Genomic DNA, 22,775 nt, shown 5'->3' with positions numbered 1-22,775 from the left:
GTGATTGTAATAACTGAAAGATCATTGTTTTGTCTTGTTTTTCACTTACAGGAAGCATAAATCCAGTTCTCTGCTGCCAATGACTGGAACGAACTACAAAAATCTCTGAAACTGGAAACACTTATCTCCCTCACTAGCTTTAAGCACCAGCTTTCAGAGCAGCTCACAGATCACTGCACCTGTACATAGCCCATCTATAATTTAGCCCAAACAACTACCTCTTCCCCTACTGTATTTATTTATTTATTTATTTTGCTCATTTGCACCCCATTATTTCTATTTCTACTTTGCACTTTCTTCCACTACAAATCTACCATTCCAGTGTTTTACTTGCAAAATTGTATTTACTTTGCCACCATGGCCTTTTTTTTGCCTTTACCTCCCTTATCTCAACTAATTTGCTCACATTGTATATAGACTTATTTTTCTACTGTATTATTGACTGTATGTTTGTTTTACTCCATGTGTAACTCTGTGTTGTTGTATGTGTCGAACTGCTTTGCTTTATCTTGGCCAGGTCGCAATTGTAAATGAGAACTTGTTCTCAAATTGCCTCCCTGGTTAAATAAAGGTGAAATAAATAAATCAATAAATAAAGGTGACAGCAAGTATGGATTTAGCCTCGGAAGCCCAGGCTTCAACTAGACGAGGTTTGGCAGGATGGTCTCACAAGACTAGTTTGGATGACAAGGGTATGAAATGCACTGTTGAATGTTCTGTTATTACAACACCTCTCTGACTGAGTGTGTAGCCATACACTTTGGGCGGTAGTTAGCCAACAGCTACAGAGTTGGACCTGTGGCCGAAAGGTGGCAGATATGAATCCCAGGCCAGGCGCCGGAAAAAACGGTCGGAATTGATCTGGCAACTGAAGGGCTGCTGGGTTCACATCCTCAAGACATTCCCTTACCGTTGATCCCTTGGGCAAGGCCCTTAACCCCACAACATGCTCTGCACTGCAGCTTGACCCTGTGCTCATCTCACCTGTATACGTGATGTCTGGGGGGTGGGGGGGAGAACAGTGCTGAAGACAAATTTCTGTTGTTCGCTGTAACTAATGGACAATAAATTGTATTTGATACACTTTACTGACATTTAGCAGCCATTAACAACCAGTGGGCAAACAGACGTGATAAATACTTTTACTGAGAACCTAGGACTGCGAACCTGACTGACTGACACACCATTAGTGCAGTAGGCATATTAGGCATGTGCAGTTTGGATAGGGCCTCTGTGGGTCAGCTTATTGTTCTGCTTGGTTCTCCTCTTCAGAGTCCTCCCTGACGGAGCACAGCAGCATCTTGAGGGAGCAGATGAATGAGGATTAATAGCGTTTCATCTGGGCTGTGAGCATGTTTAACACAGCAGAACACATCCAGTTAGACATAAAGGTCCCATTGCCACATACGGAATTGGGGAAGGTAAAGGCTACAATGGAGGGAGGGTAGGGGGGATTGAGTTCAAATTCCCTCTTTGATTTGTAAGGGGTGAAAATAGAGACAATTTGCCCTATGAAATGGTGAAATGATCAGAAAACAACATGAAATGCTGGAAAATACAAGTAGATGACAAGTGCTAGTTTGGATTCCTCAGGAATTCATGTTAAGCATAAAAGGTGATGAGAAGTTAATTATGAAAGAGAGCAACTCAAGCGAGCAGTAAACAGTAACCGCAAAATCAAAACAATAAAACACATTCCAGATTTAGACGAGACGTCTGACTCATGGCTCAAGGCATCTTTTTTAGACAAATTACACTCAGTAGAAAATAGTCTGTAATTAAAATAGACCCACTTGATGGAAATGCAATGATGTCTTGCTATTAAGTTGGTTGGAAACATTAATTCTGGAGTGTTGAACCCTTGTAATCTTAAAAGTACTGTTTACTGTCTTCAGAAAAACACAGACAATTAAAATGTTTCATGGACCCAGCCCATGGTGTTGCTTGATCATGATTTGTGTAAACTTCATTTCTCACATCTCAGTTATTTGTAACCATATTCCTAGCAAGAGAGGTCTCCATGTTACTATAGCTCAGTGCAGAATAGTTGATGATATGCATTATCATTGCTATTTGGAATATCCGTAATACTTCTCCAATACTCACAACTATCAAAGCGTAATGTCTCTATAGAGATAGTTATTATACAGTTCTTATAGTTTCAAACATATTTCCATTACATTTAGCAGTTTTGTAAAATTAATGTGTGGTTGTTGGTCAATGAGATGAAAAGCAAAATAATTGTATAAAATGTCCCCAAACTGATGGGTGAGAAATCAGGATTATGGGAGAAAAGGTCATCACTTTTCTGCTTCCGTCCTCTGAGTTCTGCCATCTGTCTGATGCAAACGTCATAGTAGTCCCCCTTGTGGCTGAAGTGGGAAAAACATACCAGTGCTTCAGCAACTAATCAAGTGGAGGATCGCCTACATTTGAGTAAATACGTACATTGTTTGTTATCCATATCTTTAACTTCTATTGAGGCAAATTACAAACTTAAACATGAAATAACAGTAAAAAACGTAAACTCCGAATCCCTTTAACTGTAACTTTGGAACCCACTTCATTCTCCCATGAGAGTGCAGTAAATGTGCGTGCAATCGTGAATCATATGGAGAAACTGAAGTTTTTAATGTAGGTTTCAGATATAACTCATCATGAAACCAAAATAGCTTTTGTGGATTCCCAAACCCACAACAAAAACATCTTTCTGAGAATTATTTCTTCCTGTGCCTTACAATAAACCTGCATCCATATAGAACCATTTGAAATAGTTAACATTACACTCAATCTTACTTGTTACAAAGTAGTAGGCCTACCAGTCAAGTAATTGTTATGCTACAACTCCTTCTGTGATTTTAGTTTAGTTCTTTATGTTGAGCTGCAGCTACTGGTACCTCTGTGTGCACGTTAAAATAATAAATCAAAAGATCAAATTGTCAATCACTTAGTCCAGACAATGTATTCTACACGCACGCACACACACACAAACACACGCACACACACGAGGGAGAACATTCTGTAACTATCATATAGGACTATATTGGACTATCATATAGGATTAAAAAACAGTCCTCATTACATCATCCTAGAAGTACCTTTAGCCTTATTCCAAAAATGTATTAGATAACACATTCTGAGGAAAAGGCAATTATACAATTAAATGACCACGTCCTCTTGCCCAAAGGCCACATAGTTTGGTCATGTTATACAACCACTCCGTTCCTTTCAATGTTTTCAAATGCATTCCCTTTGCAGTCCATGGCCATCATTGACTAGTCTTTCGATCACTCATTTTTAAGTCACATTATGAAACATATCATAGTTACCTACATTTATTTGCCTATACTTTACAAAGCATTACGCACGTTTTCACATTGGCAAAATGTTTTTAACCCACTGCATTTATATTTTCAACCCACCCCTTACTATATTTATACATGTGAAACTATAGGATTTAGCTAAACTCATTTTACTAGAAATTTGAGAAAACCTCTCATATAGACTGCAATTAACTTTTAGCAAATTAAATACATGTAGATGTTCTTTTTTTCTCAACACATATCCCTCCAACCGCATTTTGTTAAATTGTTAACACATTTTCAAACAGGCATAATCCAATAACCTAATAGAGTAAAATTAGATAGAAAATCTAATTCAGTATTTTATTAGCTTTGGACTAATAAAGCCTTACAGGTGGCACTCTTATCGACCACAAGACGATTTTCAATTCGATTGTGCCATACAGTAGCCATCAATGCGCAATTTTCGGCTACTGTATTAACTATGGCTGAAGCAACAGCTTGCTATCTTAAGTGATTTAAACGGTAGGTATAGAATGCCAAAGGCATTTTTCTTACATAGAAAGTAGGCTATATTATTTATATGTTATTATTGTTATTTTTACATTTTATTCGTTGTAAATGTAATTATTGTTCTTTTTAAATGTGTGTGTGTGTGTGTTATATTTGCAATACAAAAGCCTTTTAACAAGTTTGTCTCGTATAGCAGTTTTTTATTGTCTTTTCAACAGACATTGATGTACATGAAACAATGAAGAGGTTATTTTATCGCTTGTTTGGTTAACCGTGGATGTAATGTTAGGCTATGATAAGCGGTGCTGTAATTGATTTGATACTTGATGTTGTGCTCTGAGACCAGGTTGGATACCAACACTACAAACCACTGCCTAGGAAGCCTGTATAGTTTTATATTATCCGGCAGGAGCAATTTGAGAGTTTGGACAATATAATGAACCGTTTGCCATGCACCATTGTTAAAAAAAAGAGGCTATGCGCACCCTCAAACAAATGTATCTTATGAACATGCAATGTTTTATATTATCAGTCGTTTTTCTTGACACCCAAACATGTGGCGTGTAGATATGAAAATGAATGAGTGTGAACGCTCTCCTGGCAGTCGGCTCCTATGTGCTACTCCCGCGTCGAGCTCCCTGGAGACCCTGGAGAGCGCGCCGGGAGGAGAGCGCGCCGGGAGAAGAGCGTTGGAAAAACCAAAGTGGGGCACGAGACAAGCTGCGCCACAGCTGGCAAATCATCGATTTGAGCATCAGAAACGGGGAGGGGCGGTTCGTTTACCTGCCACCCTTTCAAAGAAACCCTCCTCTCATGCCGCTACTCAAATCTAGCACACTCGCGCAGCACACGTTGCTCGCATTTGCGCTCAATTCTGGCTCTCCGAAGTTCAGCTTTGCGCAGTCTTTGCGAGTGCAGTTTTGACAGCTCGTGTGTCCCTCTCAACCGTAGGAATTTCCCGAGCAGTTTTGGATCCGTCAAGGTGGAGCAGTCTCTATTAGAATTCTGAACTTTTGATGGAAAACAAGAGGCTTCACGGTAACTGCTAACTTTGAAGGTATTGTTAAATGTTCTCCTGAATTCATTTTTTCTCTTTCAATTCATTATTTTTGCTATTTGCTATTTTGTAGGCTACGGACAGACTGGAATGTCCACCTATTTTAAAAATGTAGGTGTGATCCTTGAATGAACGGAAGTAGACTTTCACAGTAAGCGTTTAAGTCAGTTGTTGACCAACAGTTTTCAGACCCTTCTCGATAACCGACCTAAAGGCCAAAATGCATCTAAATATAGGCACATTTATGTCTTCTATTTAGAGAAGACAATCTCTACGTTCTGAGTGCATGATTTATGATAGGCTAAAGATGAAATACTACAATAGGCTATAATATGTAAATGTCTATACTTTTGTGTCGCGTTTAGTTCAGTTGTAAATAATAATTCCAGACTTAATAGGCACCCATGAATGAGGTTAAACCGATTCATGTATATTGCTCATCTTGAGGGAACGCACCAACTCTGTGCTTCCTTATCTTTTCAGTTCCGTCATGTAGCCTATAGGCTACCTGCAAACTTGGCTAGAAAAATGCATTACATGACCAGTATTTGTTTTGAGTGATGTCTTGGAATAACCACAATAGAAAAACATTAGCCACCTTTATTGTTATACAACTGTATATAGGCATAGATAACAGTGTCTTTGACAATTATTATAATTTTTTTTGTCGCGTCAATTGTTTGACATGCTGTTAGATTAATTAAATACATTCTGAACGTGACAGTTTGCATCACGTGTTAATAACAAGTAGACTAAGTAGTCTATTACCCTATACCAACAGGCCATGATAGCCCCCCCCCTTTTGTCAATGGGTGTTTTATGAAGTCAAGTGATAATCGTTCAAACTTGAGTCTATGCTTATCTTAAGACAGAACTCACACATTCCAATTAATCCATATAGTTTAAGATAGTTATCCAGATAACTTTACATTTTCCAGGATTCAAACAATAGGTGATCTTTAATAGTCAGAGAACATAGTTATTATACCGTACTACTTATATATCTAACGCTGAACTTTATTAATAATTGCTTTATAATAGCTTCATAATCAAATGCCTTGTAGCCTAATGGAACTCAAATAATAAATACAAAATAAAGTGGACTGCGAACATATTGAATATCCCCTTTTGCAATGGTTGAGTTGACAACATGTATTGCAACTGATAGTGAGCATACTGGGTAAAAGTAGTAATGGATGGCCTTGAGTTTTTTTCTAATTGAGGTTTTTGTAATTGTGCTGATAAGGTGTTTTCATTAAGATCCAGATGAGTGTGTGTGTAAGGGCAGTTATGGGAAGTTGTAGTGTGCCATTGTGAGATTGTGTGGGCATAGTTGTGTTGTGGTTTTGTTCAGGTTCGACAGTCTCTTTCATATATCTCAGTACGGCTTGGATTCTTGACATGCCATAATCACTAGCATTGCTGCTGACTTAGATTCATCTGATCTGATTCACTGATCACCAATAGGTAAACAAGCTGTCTATTGTCTCAGCCCTGAAATATGTTATGGTGTCTTTATATCAGCTAATATTGTAAAATAATGCTAATTGGAAAATATTTATTTATTAAAACAATTATTCCACAGGGACATTAGGTAAAATCAGCATGATATGGGGAATTGCATTTACCATAGTTATGTTTAAAGTATTATTTTACAGGAGCAAAAGTTTGTATGTCTAATATTTCTAACTAGCCTATGCAATATGTTATAGAAGAAGTTGATTAGACTAATCTAGAGCGTAAACATTTTTCTTTCCACTGCTGACTGTGTGCTGAGAGTGTGATAGTCCTGTATGCTGAGAGTGTGATAGTCCTGTATGCTGAGAGTGTGATAGTCCTGTATGCTGAGAGTGTGATAGTCCTGTATGCTGAGAGTGTGATAGTCCTGTTTGCTGAGAGTGTGATAGTCCTGTATGCTGAGAGTGTGATAGTCCTGTAACGCTGAGAGTGTGATAGTCCTGTATGCTGAGAGTGTGATAGTCCTGTATGCTGAGAGTGTGATAGTCCTATATGCTGAGAGTGTGATAGTCCTGTATGCTGAGAGTGTGATAGTCCTGTATGCTGAGAGTGTGATAGTCCTGTTTGCTGAGAGTGTGATAGTCCTGTATGCTGAGAGTGTGATAGTCCTGTATGCTGAGAGTGTGATAGTCCTGTATGCTGAGAGTGTGATAGTCCTGTATGCTGAGAGTGTGATAGTCCTGTATGCTGAGAGTGTGATAGTCCTGTATGCTGAGAGTGTGATAGTCCTGTATGCTGAGAGTGTGATAGTCCTGTATGCTGAGAGTGTGATAGTCCTGTAACGCTGAGAGTGTGATAGTCTTGTAACGCTGAGAGTGTGATAGTCCTGTATGCTGAGAGTGTGATAGTCCTATATGCTGAGAGTGTGATAGTCCTGTATGCTGAGAGTGTGATAGTCCTGTATGCTGAGGGTGTGATAGTCCTGTATGCTGAGAGTGTGATAGTCCTGTATGCTGAGAGTGTGATAGTCCTGTATGCTGAGAGTGTGATAGTCCTGTATGCTGAGAGTGTGATAGTCCTATATGCTGAGAGTGTGATAGTCCTGTTTGCTGAGAGTGTGATAGTCCTGTATGCTGAGAGTGTGATAGTCATGTATGCTGAGAGTGTGATAGTCCTGTATGCTGAGAGTGTGATAGTCCTGTATGCTGAGAGTGTGATAGTCCTGTATGCTGAGAGTGTGATAATCCTGTATGCTGAGAGTGTGATAGCTCTGTATGCTGAGAGTGTGATAGCTCTGTATGCTGATAGTGTGATAGTCCTGTATGCTGAGAGTGTGATAGTCCTGTATGCTGAGAGTGTGATAGTCCTGTATGCTGAGAGTGTGATAGTCATGTATGCTGAGAGTGTGATAGTCATGTATGCTGAGAGTGTGATAGTCCTGTATGCTGAGAGTGTAATAGTCCTGTATGCTGAGAGTGTGATAGTCCTGTATGCTGAGAGTGTGATAGTCCTGTATGCTGAGAGTGTGAAAGTCCTGTATGCTGAGAGTGTGATAGTCCTGTATGCTGAGAGTGTGATAGTCCTGTATGCTGAGAGTGTGATAGTCCTGTATGCTGAGAGTGTGATAGTCTTGTATGCTGAGAGTGTGATAGTCCTATATGCTGAGAGTGTGATAGTCCTGTATGCTGAGAGTGTGATAGTCCTGCCATTAGTAGCGCTCATGCATTTTTTAAGATGTCAAAGTGGCACAAGCTGGAGAAAACCAGGTTATGGTTTTAATAGAGGTGATTGTATCTTGTCAAATCTCTCACCGTTTGAGGAGCTGTTGTGGTTAATCTGGTCACTATTTCACAGAACAATGTCACAGCCCATTTCCTGTTTGAGCGACCGTGTCACTTCTTGTAAGTCCTGTTTAAGATGAAAGACTGAACGTTGAGCGCTGCTGTTAGCCCTCTCAGTCTCACTTTCTACTTACTAAAACCAGTCTTAACACTTAGCTAGCCGTTGTGAAAGTGGCACACACACACACACAAACACAAACACACACACACACACACACTCCTTGATCTTTTACCCAAATCTGTTACTTAACCTTATTTGACAGGAACGACACAAGTCAGATGGTGAGCACAGTGCTAACAGTCCAGATACCTAACAGGACACAGATCATGCTCAGAAGAAGCCTATCATTGTGCCATAAAGGTCTCATGTTCACATACCCTTTTGCAAATTCCTTTGACATGTAATAATGACCATAAGGCGATCAATTATCAAGAATAAAAGCAGCAGAAATACTAAGACATTTAACTGCCTGTCTTTGCCTATAGATGTTTTTGAGGTTATCAAAAGTCGGGTTATATTTGTCAGGGCACCAAAGTGAAAGTAGTGTGCGTCTTTGTTATTGACTGCTCTGTAATAGCAGGAAATCAACCTACTGTTTGAGAACTGTTAGAAACACACCTAGGGGATCTCTCCCTCTCCTCTCCACCCTACTCATCTTGGTGGCACTTTTGCCTCACATCTCCAATAATTGCCACTTCATTTGTCAGGTCGGTCTAGCATACGGGAGAAGATTCTGAGGAAGCGGAGGCTTTGCAGGCTCAGCTGAACGTTGGCTGCTGCTCCTAACATACCGTACAGAAGACAGGAGTAGGGTGTGCAACTCATAGTGCTCTTTCAGATGAGGTCCCCACAGCAGTTAAACAGCAGTTGTGGTAAGGGATGTAGGGTTGGAAGTACACAGTAATAGATACTAACGTACATAATAGGTGGGTGAGAGGAAACAACGTCTTCAGTTCATGTATTGACCCTAAGAGACCAATTAGGCAGTACAGTACATCATAGAGGTTTCCTCTTTGCTACTGATGTGGAACTTCTCCTCAAGAACACATGATAAAAGCTCAATGACACTCAACAACACTGACGTTTGAAACTGAATTATTCACTCAAGCTTCTTGCAGTTGTAGCTTGTTTTTGAAGAAGAAGAAAAAAAAGATGTTGACGCTAAATGATAAAACCTCCAGACTTTTGCGGCTAAACGATGGCTTCAGGTTAGGGTGTAGCTAACAGTCTGGGGCTTCTTCAAAATACCTCCTACGAAGATCTCTACATTATTCAAATTCATACGGCCAAGTACTTGGAGAGTTTAGAGTTGGGTTGTGTCTCGCTGTGCTGAGACTGATATCTAGGGTAAAACCATTAATCGTCTTTACCACCCTCGATAATTAGCACTGTAGAAATAACAGCTCAGCAAACAGTGAAATTATACCTGTGGTAGGGAGCAGAGTAAATACTTGTTTAGCTGCCAGCAAATGCATTTATTAGACTGTCGCCAGTAAATAAGAGGCCTGTCTCGTTTTTTTAATGTGTGGCTCTTTGGGGATTCCACCTCCTAGGAAATAGGTCTGTTATGATTGCTAATAGAGAACAAAGGTAACAATGAATCTGAGACTTTTTGATGACATGCTGCAACCAGTTGGGGAAAAGGGTCTTTGTCTTAATAGGGATTGTTTACACATTCCAGGGCTCAGTGTCAAAAATGTAAAAAGGCCTGACAATTACAGACATACCACCCTGGATGCGCTGTAACTGCAGAGTTACAGCACATTTTGCCATGATCTGAGACTCCTTTAAAAGGGGGATATGTTGCCCCAGCATGTTGAAAACAATTTATTTTGGCATATGCTTTGCATACTGTTGATCCAGATTCCTTGGCTTAACGATAAAAGCTTGCATTGTTTCTGGTCCTCACAATCAGCACTGTTCGGTTGAATGGGGAGCCTGTCTTTCCACAGAGATAAATAACCAAAGTCTGTCATGTCGATTCTGTCACGGTTTGGCAAAATGACATTTCTGTAAAAAATGGAATAGCAATTGTTTGCATGCTTCACGGCACCATAACAAACACAATTTGAAATACATGTTGACTGATACCTTGAACTTTTTATAATTCAAATCACCTTATTTCAGGCCCAGCATATGTTTTGATTTCTTGAAAAAATGTGATTGTGTTTTATTTTTATGCTTGTCATTATCCAATCTGTGTAGGTTTTCCTGAATCCTTTGTTCAGATAATGCAACAAAAAAGGAATCGAGTGCTTTGGTGGAATTCGCATCCTGCTAAGATCAGGTTGTTAATACCCACCCACATACTCCGATGAAACAATTTCAACCGATACTCTATTCTCTTGTACACACTAACACAACCTCAACCATTCCCTTGTCAAATGTTTTGTACAGTGGTGGATGAATCCTTTGACTGCAGATTACATGTGCAGAGGAAAATATGTAGATAATACTGCATTGACAAGTTTGCACTCCTTATCCAATGCTCCCACCCAGGCCTATGGAATGGTTTGCTCAGTAGCCTTTCTGTGTACTGGGCATAGTAAAAATGCGTATCACCTGCCCACATTCACTTAACCCTCTTAAGAGTTCTCCTGCACCAACCGTAGTTTTGTCCTTTCAAGTGTCCTCCACAGCAGAGTATATGGCATCCTTTGCACCATCTTTAGCCTCCCCCTCACTGTGTAGCTTAACAACAAAGTGTGGACAAAGCCATCTTCAGTGTCGCTTTCCGAAACACACAACCCTGTCTCTCTAGCTATTAATTGTTGATGTCTTGCAATCCACGAGGCAGAAATTAGAGTTGTAATTATTCAGTCATGTGATGAGCACTGGCCCTGCAACCAGTGACAGAAAAGTCATTTCCAAGGCTCTGAAACTGATGCTTGTTGATTGTTCTATGACTAATTTGTTTTATAATTCGATAAAAGCGAAGGGGGATAAACAAGCCGATACAGGGTCCTCTCACCAGTCTCGGGGACACAATCATTTGTTTTGAATCATTAATAAAGATTACTGTGGGCAGACTAAAACGAGTCCAGCTCTGGCCCTGTGTTAATAATGGCCCGGTCGTCGTCGTGGCACCACTGTCGCTACGGCTGCTGTGGCTCGGGACAGTGGTCTTGACCTTATGATGCATATAGGCCCAGACAGACACAGAGCCGAGACTAGCTCACTCTCGGATACTGAGAAACCTGTGTTTCCGTGTGTGGGGGAACAGTGCACACCACACATCTTCCTAGTGGTGGGCGTCAGAGGTCCGTTCTGTGAGGCAAAATGGTATATTTTGTAAGAGCGCGCGGCTTCTCAAAATCGTCACTGTCTCATTTCTGTTTACTCTTTGATGCCGGCGTCTACGACTTGACACATACTGTGAGGCCTGTTCAGAGGAAAGTGAAAAGGTCTTCCAGTAAGTGAGTGGGGACGTCGTCCAGTTCTACTTTGGACATTGGTGTTCATTTGAATCTCACTCTCCTTCTCCGATGATGACACAACACTGCCAAATCAGAATTTTACCTTCTTTCACTTTTAATTCAAAACCATACTGACTATGAGGCCCTAATAGAGAGCCTACAACTCGTTCAGTTTAAAGAACACTATCCATTGTTGATATGGAATATCTTTCATATTCAGGTTCACTGCTTAACGACTGAGTACTCAAAGGATCTCTCAGTTTCTCACTAATGTCTTTTTAGTAATAGTTCATTTTTATATGTGGCACACCATGCTGTACTGCTGGAAATGTCCCTTCAACTAAAACAATTTGCACCGGACACTATCCTATTCAAGTTTTCATGTGACTTTGGTAATTGGTTTGCTGTCTACACACTCTCAATGCAAACACACTCTTGCAAATACCTACTACTGTATAAACAATATCTCATTAGTGGAGAGGGAATTTGTGCACATTCACACCAATATTAATATCAATTGACACATTCACACCAATATTAATATCAATTGACACATTCACACCAATATTAATATTAATTGACACATTCACACCAATATTAATATTAATTGACACATTCACACCAATATTAATATTAATTGACACATTCACACCAATATTAATATTAATTGACACATTCACACCAATATTAATATTAATTGACACATTCACACCAATATTAATATTAATAATACACAGATTATTGAATTCCTCATTGGCTTGTTAGTGCCTTCTTTTTTTGTGTGCTTTCATATATCCCAGATCCTACACATATATCCCAGATCCTACACATATATCCCAGATCCTACACATATATCCCAGATCCTACACATATATCCCAGATCCTACACATATATCCCAGATCCTACACATATATCCCAGATCCTACACATATATCCCAGATCCTACACATATATCCCAGATCCTACACATATATCCCAGATCCTACACATATATCCCAGATCCTACACATATATCCCAGATCCTACACATATATCCCAGATCCTACACATATATCCCAGATCCTACACATATATCCCAGATCCTACACATATATCCCAGATCCTACACAGCAAGCTGAGGTCTGCACTGACAGCATTACCCCATGCTGTTAGTATTCACACACTGCTAAGACGCAGACAGACTCATTTGTATTAGATAATCCAAATAATCGTATTAATGCCCATTAAAGTGGTGAGCATGAAGACATCACAACACCTACATACTGTGTGTGATGACGCGTCCAGCGTCTGGGACAACAAAGAAACCACGTCGTCCTAGACGCTAAGCCAATATTGCAGCGTTCACTCATGCCACTTTCTTTTGCAGGATCTTAACATGTTAAAGAGTAGATTACAAACTGGTTGTTAAAACTGACCTTGTACTTATTTTCTCTCCATTATTTAACAAGGGACTTCATGATCATTTTATGTGATGGTATAGTGAGGGTCAAAGAAGGGGCTACAATATTGCAATAATAACTGTAAAGTTATATAATATGGTGGTGCAAAAGATGGCAAAGCTGACAGCACAATAGAGGGGAACATGAGTAGGTGTTGTAAAATATTGTAACTAAATCATATGGCTCAAGTATTACACTATTTAACAGAGATACATCTTTAAAGACATTCATTATGTTGACGTCGTTTATTTTATTGAAGATGTGCATGTCACTGCTTCATAATAAAGAGCTCAGCTATAACATCACCCATCTCTTACAAACATGTAATAACACATACGCCTTGGCCCTGGTAAATCTATCACAATAGTGTGTTTGTAATCAGCTGGTATTGATAGAGGCCTTTCAGTGTGAAAAATATTTTATTCTCTCTGATACAAAAACCTATATGTTAATTGATAATCAGTACTGTTGATTCAGTGGTGTAGTCAGTGCAAATCTGTGCCCTTCTGGATGTCAGAGGGTTTTCACAGCCATGTTGGTGCCAACGTCGCTGGCAGTGGCAGCACCTGTTGGCAATGCCAGAACCTGGCTGGCAGGGTAATCAATGCTCTCTGATGGTCTCCCACAATCACAGTGGAAATGACAGCGTCTGCTTGCGTCACGGCAGATAACAATTTGCCCGACAATAGCTCGCATTCGCTGTTATTTCTATTTCCATGCCCACTCTGACAGATATGAAAACGTACACCCAACCAAATGTACAGCGAGCGTCATGTGTTGTCTCTCACAACTATTTTGATAATAAACATTTTGATGTATTTAGCTTTGACTTTTCCCAGTGTGTTAAATAAAACGTTGACCCTGCTATTACAGGTGATATCATGTGAAATGAGCAACGGATTTGACCCAAAAAGATTGATAGTTGTTCTTGTACATTTTACTACATCACCAGTAGTAACACTGTAGTAACATAGTAATAGCCCCAGAATATTGCGTTGTCCTTTTCATCTTTGTTATCATGCACCTTAGTTGATTAACACAATGTAATACTGCAGTACTCTGTTGATGAATGCAGTATGAATTTGGCAGTTTAGCCAGTTTTTACATCTCTGTTCAACCCAACAGTTTCTAGATAGGCTACTAAGTTTATTGAATTGTGACATACATCCGACTAGTTTGAACCTTAGACAGTAAGGTTTTAACATTGGAGCATACAGTATGCGTTTCCTGTGACAGGCCACAGACATGGGACAGCATCACTTACCGGCAGCACAGACTCACCACGTTGAAAGCGACTGACATTGAGCTCGGTGTTGTTGTTTACTCAAGACAGTGTTCTATCTCAACTTGATAGCGCCTACTCTTACCTTGCTCTGTTTACTTCCGGCTCAAACGTTTTTCAACAATACATTAATTGGGAATACAGTGACTCGGGTGTTCTTTCTATCAAAAAACATCAAACACTCACATTTGTATACGATAAAGAGGTCACCTGCTGTATCAATCCTTATAAAGCTTGAACACGATAAAGTATTACCTTCTTGGCTTAAAACTCCGTAAACAGTTATGAACTAAGAGTTTCCCTGAGCTCAAGATGTCTCACCTCTAGGAATCATCTCTCAGGAATTTAAGAGAAACCCTCTTTTGAAGAGTTGGACTTTTTATGACAAATCTTTTCCCCTCACATATTTCCTTCTGCTCGCCTCTATGTGTGTTATTGACAAAACAACCGTTTTTTTGTGTGGGAGGAGATTTATGATTTGGCTTACATTTCTGGGAGCTATAGGCCTTACCATGGTTTATGATTAAATACTACAATATATATATAACATTTTGTTTCTATATGTAGCATTTCCTCTGTGTTTGACCAAAGAGGTAGGCAATCACTGCATATTTAGAGTTTGTGTTTATGGTTTGCCAGGTATTAATGCATCCTGTTTTGGTTGGTTTCCTTTTTAGCTTTTTTTCTGAATCTGGACTGCCTTGTTTTCATGTTGTGTTGACAACATGCATGATATACTGTACCTAATATCTTGGTCTGTCTCTGCAAGTATTTACACCCACATTTGTTTTTGTTTATTGTCCCCTGCTGACAATCATTTCATGTAGAATAGTGTTTTTTCCCAGGGTATGCAGGATAACTGTAATGATTTACATTCTTTGATTCTGTGTGACAATTGATGTTATCTCTACGTTGTTTGTACAGACGGATGTTTTATAGCAGTGCTGTGCTGTGCACATTCCCATTTGAGCAAGAATAATTGTGTTGTGATGTATATAGTAATAGACAGCAACATTGCTTTCCGTTATAGACAATACTTTGTTCAACAGAAGTTGTAAGGCACCTGCCTTGACAGTGATGCCCTTGAGGTGCGCCTCTAGGGTCTTGGGAAGGTCACGCTCACTCTCTCCCAGTCCCCCCTCTCTCGAGGTTAGGACAGTGCCATATTTGTGGTCAGGGAAAGTCAGTACCGTAATCCAATCTTTTTAGTAGTAGAGGATTGGCTATGCTCTCTATTGCGTTGTCACCTGTGTGTAGGGCTGCTCGTAGCATGTGTGCAATGAATGCACTGTGTACATAAGCTATTTAGAAAGGCACCAGAACAGCTTTTGCTCACCACCCTCTACTTCTATGATGTGTGCTGTAGCAATAAGACATATTCAGCCGGTGAGGCACCTCTAAGTGATATGCAAACACATTTAACAGGCTTGTGTTCACACCTAACAGATTTCATCTCTCTTCAATAATCCTAATATCGGATTCTGGCATTATTATTGAAGGTTATTATTCATCTTATTATGGGAAAAGTTCAGGAAAATAATAGTAACCATGTAATAAACAAATAAACAGCCTATTATAATTCGGGATACCAATTTTGTTTGTTTGTTTATTTATTTGTATGCACAATAAGAATAGCTTACGGGTCGAGTAGGCTACTCAGGACTGACGTAGATCAATAGTCAAAATGGCATGGGAGTTATTCCATTGTGCTCTCTCAGATAGCGTTTCAGTGATGCGCGGTTTATATCGGCCTATTTTAACAATTTCCACATGGTCCTCCTGTAGCCTATATAATGTCCATTCGCATAGCATCTCGAATATGTATAGCCTATGCGCGCCTCTGTGTATGTGCATGTGTGTGTGTGTGTGTGTGTGTGTGTGTTATTCAGTAATAAATGCAGAACCGCCTCACTCTAATCAAGCTGATTAAAAATTCCTGCGCGCACAGCCGGAAATCGCACCATCCTCTGTTTTCTTTGCACTTTTTACTTTATTTTAGGTTCTACACTCCGCCAGGACATCGGCTGTCGCGAGTGGCTGCCTTCAACACTCGACATGCGGGTTAAATCGTCTTGTTTTAGGGGTGTTTTCTTTTGAAATGAGGAGGAGAAAGGGAAAGCACAGGCAGCACCAGCAAGGGGAGTGATGAGTCAATACAACTCATAATTTAATGGGGACACAGAAGGGGAAAGCGAGAAAGAAAGAAGAGCTCCCGTCCGGACGCAAATCAAACCAACAGAAAGAACACATATCGCAAGCAGCTGTTATGCATCCATAGCAAGCCTTAACTCGACATTGGAAAGTAAATCGCACTTTTTAACATGGGTGTGCATATCGTTGCGCCATCGTCTCTACATGAGATAGCAGATCATTGTCGATAAAAAAAAAATTCTAGAGAAGCCGAATTTATTGAATACACGTTATTTTTGTATGCGTTTATACATCAGGATTGTTCGCGACTGGTAGAAATAACAGATTTCAGCACCGCTTATCACTATCCGATGTTCTATTCACGACTGAGCAAATAATTCGATTTATTTAGGCTATACTGTACAGACTTAATTCCTTACCAATGTTATCGTATCCCAGTCTGTCTCGACGTCTTCTTTTATATAGATTTGGGTTGCTCTTTTGTATATCAACCTTTCATCTCTCAAAAGAAGAACACATTTCTGTAGAGGACCTATCATTTAAACCTAGAAAGCATCAGACATTGAAGTTTTCTTTCCCTTGACAAACTTGAAGAAGGCAACGTTCACCAAGACTGCATTATATGCTTTCGAGTTTTGAAGTGCTGAGTTTCAGGTTGGTTTGCCCTAAATGTAACTTAACTTGTGTTTTGCACTGTTGCTTGTCTTTTTAAAGGTCATTCAGAAATCCTGCCCTGGATCTCCATCATGTCCGGGTCTGGATTCTGTTGCCCCTATTTAAACAATTAGTTGCTTCGTTGCATATCATTAATGAGATAGTTCATGATCATTTCTGTGCTGGTGGGAAGGTGGGGGTACATTATTTTGACCTGTTCAGTTTTTGTTTAAATATATATTTTGTAACTTTCTATTGCACAATGTAAACACTGTATAATAACCCAACTGAATGTAGCCTTATTTAAAAAAAAAAAAAATGAAACACCATAACAAATACTTATTCAAATGTTGCTAAAGCAAATGGTGTGTATTAGGTGTTTAACCCTGTCATTCAGTTGTCAAGGTGTTGATTGTGTGCTTCCTGCAGTCAGTGGCTGTGTATGTGGGCGGCAGGTAGCCTAGTGGTTAGAGTGTTGGGCCAGTAACCAAAAGGTTGCTGTATTGAATCCCCAAGCTGACAAAGTAAGAATCTGTTGTTCTGCCCCTGATCAAGGCAGTTAACCCACTGTTCCCCGGTAGGCTGCCTTTGTAGATAAGAATTTGTTCTTAACTGACTTGCCTGGTTTAAAATGAAAATGTGTTTTCAATAATCAGGTGTATCCAGCATATCAGACTTCCATTCTTTTTTCTGATTGCACTTTTCATTTCTGATAGGCTCAAAGGTATAAGCATTCTTTCCAATGGTACTGCTTTCATTTAGTTTTACCTCACATTTTGCAGTCTTCTCTTAAATTTAAAGAGCAATTTAAAGAGACCTCCCACACAATTTTTCTTCCCCATATCATGCCCTGTTTAGGCACATGTGATACCACTTTATCATAACAATGTTCTTCAGGTCCTTTGCCTTTTTATGCTTTTTTCCCACAAAGCCTGTCTGGTAATTTTTTTTGGGGGGGAGTGCTGAAAGTGACTCAGGCTGAATATGTTTAGCTCTACTCTCTCAGCCTTCACTTCACTGTTGCAAGGCTTGTGGGCTTGTGCTGTGAACTGCAGTAATCATCGGAGTGGAATCTTTCTGCAAATGAATGTGTTTGCACAAAAATGGGCATGTTTGCCCACCATATGGGAATCCGTAGTGGGACAGACATACATAATACATGCTCTGAAAAATGGGAACATTACGATGGCACGAAACATTGTGAGTGCCAAGTAATGAAAGCACAAAATAGGCAGTTATTGTTGTAACTGTTATGTTTTTGTTATGTGCTTTTTCCCATAGATAGATGTTGACAAGTTATCACCCTCTTTTTTCTAACCTTTTCAATGTGCAAACAATCAACCCTAAAAAGATCATTTGGCATACTTCATATCATGCATTTGAATATGATGTGCTTACTGTGTGAAGGCCTTACCTGTCCATGAACCCCCTAATGTCCTGCCAGAGAGTTAACACCCAGACTGTGTCCCTGTCTTATCTCCTCCCAGGTGATAGTGAGCAGAGGTGCTGAGAATGATGGACCATCTCAGTGAGGCGTGCCTGGGGAAGGAGAACTGTGACCTGGTCAACAGCATGGCTGACCGCGACTCCAAGGCCCCCCCAGCCAAGCTGGCCCGGCTGGAACAGAACGGCAGCCCCCTGGGCAGGGTCCGCCTGGGCAGCACGGGGGCCAAGCTGGCCGGGGTACCCTACAAACCCTCGGGACACCTCCTCAAGAACTGCCACAAGAGGGGTGAGTGACACTGGTCAGGGTGGTGTGTGTTTATGTGTGTAGGTGTGTGAGATAGCAAAATATAAACCCTCAGACACTTCAAAAGGACCCTCAATACAAGTAGGCCTAAATTATGGCCTGTGTGTGTTTGGCAAGATGGGAGAGAGGTGGAATGTTGTAAGTGTGTGTGTGTGTGTGTGTGTGTGTGTGCTGTCTGTGTTTACAATTATAATGTCTTCATGGTTCACAAGTGTCATGTTGTCATGGTTTTGTTTCCATCTTCCTGCGCAAACCGATTTAAATTTCCCTTAGTCATCTGAGTGCGCACACCCACACTTAGGCCTATCTACGAAGACCCATTGTTTATACCGAGGCCGTTTGAGAATTATTACTGTGTTATTCTGCAAAGTGCTGCATCACTGTTTCTCTCCTGTTTTTGTTTATTATAGAGAATGTAGGTCCCCCACTTAAGGGGCCTTTATTTTGAGAGGATGACAAAGCTTTTTTATATAACTACTGGCCTGGTCATTACATGAATAATGTTTTTATGTTATGAATTTTTGGGGCTAGATACGAGCATTCAGACCTGCAGATTTTCCTGAGTTTATTAGCGGTTGTCCGTTATGTCTCGTCTGTTTGTTCGGTGGTGTTTGTGGGGACTTTGGAACCATAGAATGTTGCGTTGAGTGTCTTGATGCGCTGTTACTCTTAGTTGGTTCCTATCTCATTTGTTGCAAAACGCCAGCTGAGAAAGTTCAATTTTCCGCCCCAATCATCATCCTCAGGCCCTACATCACTCTGTCCTCGCGTTTTTCCGAACGTTCTAGCATATTTTTAGCCTTTTTCGAGAGGAAATTGTGAAATTTATCGAAGCGTCTGTTGCTAAAGTTTCGCATGGCCACAGTGGGCATTGTTTGAGCTGAATAATATTTACCATGGGTTTTTCTCCGCTCCATGAAAACAAAGGCTGTATTGATCCCCAAATGAACCTACACAGCAGTCTTTATTGTTAGATCTCTATCTATTAAAATCAGGGAAAGAAGCAGCGTTTCAGCACATTCCCTGGCATTTGCCCCGTTTATTGATTGTTTGTCAGAGATGTTTGCATCTTCAGGATGCTGGACATTAGAAATATGGTTCATTGCAACTGCTCAAACTCTATGAATGGTGTGCTGCATATCATCACCACTGAAGGCTATAGAGGAACATTTTAACCAAAAAAGTTATGATGCTCCGAAACTTAAGTCACCGAAACATCAAAAGACGTTTTTAAACCAAATGGTATAATTTGAAATTTGCACAGTGCAACATCTTTGGACAAGGATTCCTTGTTTTCTACCTAATAGCAGTGCAGTGTTTACACAGACTAGTAAACCTCAGGGTGCACTGGAGTGTTGGGATTTGGAGTGGTGCATCATGGGAAGGTGATATGGGGTTGACAGCAGAGGCAGAAGCAGTCTAATGTGATCTGAGCTCCTTGACAATGAATCGACAGATCTCAGTCAAAAAGTGGTTAAAAGCTGAGATAGGCCAAGATTCATCTGAACAACGTTCAATTTATTTTGACTTTATTTCAAATCGAATAATGATATCATTAATGATGACTAAGGACATTGAAATCATTACTCTGATCATGATGTCATTGATCATGATTGAATAACTAAAATCACAGTACCACCACATCTACTACCGCTACCACTACTAGTCCTATCAATGTGAATAACGTTAATAAGGAAATTCTAATAAAAAACAATGCAATATTTATCATTATGCTGTCACTGATAATACGAATGGCACTAGCATTCATTCATTCATGAATAGAGGTAGTCTGACTGTATCAGCTGTGTCGAAATGTAATATTAATCCCCCCATTGAAGGTCACCATTTGTCATGTCTGAGCCCCCGCTGTGTTGCTCTGTGTCTCTCCAGGCAACATGCTCCCTGTGTTCTGCGTGGTGGAGCATTACGAGAGCCCCATCGAGTTTGACAGCAAGGAGGAGCACGCCGAGTTTGTGCTCGTCAGGAAAGACATGCTGTTCAACCAGCTCATCGAGATGGCCCTTCTGTCACTGGGCTACTCGCACAGCTCGGCGGCACAGGCGAAAGGTAGGACTGGCACAAGCCCCCACTCTATTGATGACCCGCTCACACACACATACACACATACACACACACACGCAGATACACACACATACACACATACACATACAGTTGAAGTCGGAAGTTTACATACACTTAGGTTGGAGTCATAAAAACTCGTTCTTCAACCACTCCACAAATTTCTTGTTAACAAACTATAGTTTTGGCAAGTCGGTTAGGACATCTAGTTTGTGCATGACACAAGTAATATTCCCAGCAATTTACAGACAGATTATTTAACTTATAATTCACTGTTTCACAATTCCAGTGCGTCAGAAGTTTACATACACTAAGTTGACTGTGCCTTTAAACAGCTTGGAAAATTCCAGAAAATGATGTCATGGCTTTAGAAGCTTCTGATAGGCTAATTGACATCATTTGAGTCAATTGGAGGTGTACCTGTGGATGTGTTTTAAGGCCTACCTTCAAACTCAGTGCCTCTTTGCTTGACATCATGGGAAAATCTAAAGAAATCAGCCAAGACCTCCAAACCCCTGAAGGTACCTCGTTCATCTGTACAAACAATAGTACGCAAGGATAAACACCATGGGACCACGCAGCCGTCATACCACTCAGGAAGGAGACACGTTCTGTCTCCTAGAGATGAACGTACTTTGGTGCGAAAAGTGCAAATCAATCCCAGAACAACAGCAAAGGACCTTGTGAAGATGCTGGAGGAAACGAGTCCAAAAGTATCTATATCCACAGTAAAACGAGTCCTACATTGACATAACCTGAAAGGCTGCTCAGCAAGGAAGAAGCCACTGCTCCAAAACCGGCATTAAAAAAGCCAGACTATGGTTTGCATCTGCACATGGGGACAAAGATCGTACTTTTTGGAGAAATGTCCTCTGGTCTGATGAAACAAAAATAGAATTGTTTGGCCATAATGACCATCATTATGTTTGGAAGAAAAAGGGGGAAGCTTGCAAGCCAAAGAACACCATCCCAACCGTGAAGCACGGGGGTGGCAGCATCATGTTGTGGGGGTGCTTTGCTGTAGGAGGGACTGGTGCACTTCACAAAATAGATGGCATCATGAGGGAGGAAAATTATGTGGATATATTGAAGCAACATCACATTACATCAGTCAGGAAGTAAAAGCTTGGTCACAAATGGGTCTTCCAAATGGACAATGAACCGACGCATACTTCCAAAGTTGTGGCAAAATGGCTTAACGACAACAAAGTCAAGGTATTGGCGTGGCCATCAGAAAGCCCTGACCTCAATCCTATAGAACATTTGTGGGCAGAACTGAAAAAGCGTGTGTGAGCAAGAAGGCCTACAAACCTGACTCAGTTACACCAGCTCTGTCAGGAGGAATGGGCCAAAATTCACCCAACGTATTGTGGGAAGCTTGTGGAAGGCTACCCGAAACGTTTGATCCAGGTTAAACAATTTAAAGGCAATGCTACCAAATACTAAATTGAGTTATGTAAACTTCTGACCCACTGGGAATGTGATGAAAGAAATAAAAGCTGAAATAAATCATTCTCTCTACTATTATTCTGACTATTCACATTCTTAAAATAAAGCGATGATCCTAACTGACCTAAAACAGGGAATTTTACTAGGATTAAATGCCAGGAATTGTGAAAAACTGAGTTTAAATGTATTTGGCTAAGGTGTATGTAAACTTCCGACTTCAACTGTATACACACACGTACAAACTCAGGCACGCACACACACCCACACATGCACATGCCCGCTCTACGAACTACAGAACTGGCCCTGCTATGATTTGGCTTCTCCCACAGCTTACCCCACACACACTGCCCCCCTTCTATCCATCCATCCATCCATCCATCCA

The 22,775-nt window shown here is 40.4% G+C and overlaps 1 protein-coding gene across 9 annotated transcripts in view; it reads left to right on the top strand.

The window, feature by feature from the left end:
* The first annotated feature begins 4,547 nt into the window (after positions 1-4,547).
* The window catches only part of LOC115176943 (DNA-binding protein SATB1), a 56,558-nt gene continuing 38,330 nt past the window's right edge, over positions 4,548-22,775 (top strand). For 7 of the 9 annotated variants that reach the window (XM_029737365.1, XM_029737359.1, XM_029737361.1 and 4 more), the window contains exons 1-3: positions 4,548-4,872; positions 18,603-18,847; positions 20,756-20,932. In XM_029737365.1, the coding sequence (XP_029593225.1) occupies positions 18,628-18,847; positions 20,756-20,932 (397 nt within the window). In that variant the 5' untranslated portion in view covers positions 4,548-4,872; positions 18,603-18,627. Of the gene's footprint in view, positions 4,873-16,176; positions 17,116-18,602; positions 18,848-20,755; positions 20,933-22,775 lie in introns of those variants that run through there. The other 2 variants (XM_029737364.1, XM_029737357.1) reach the window with 2 other exon arrangements.

The sequence above is a fragment of the Salmo trutta genome, chromosome 37, assembly GCF_901001165.1.
Source record: "Salmo trutta chromosome 37, fSalTru1.1, whole genome shotgun sequence".
NCBI lineage: Eukaryota > Metazoa > Chordata > Actinopteri > Salmoniformes > Salmonidae > Salmo > Salmo trutta.
Note: the sequence above shows the minus strand (reverse complement) of the source record. Positions and strands in the feature narration are given on the sequence as shown.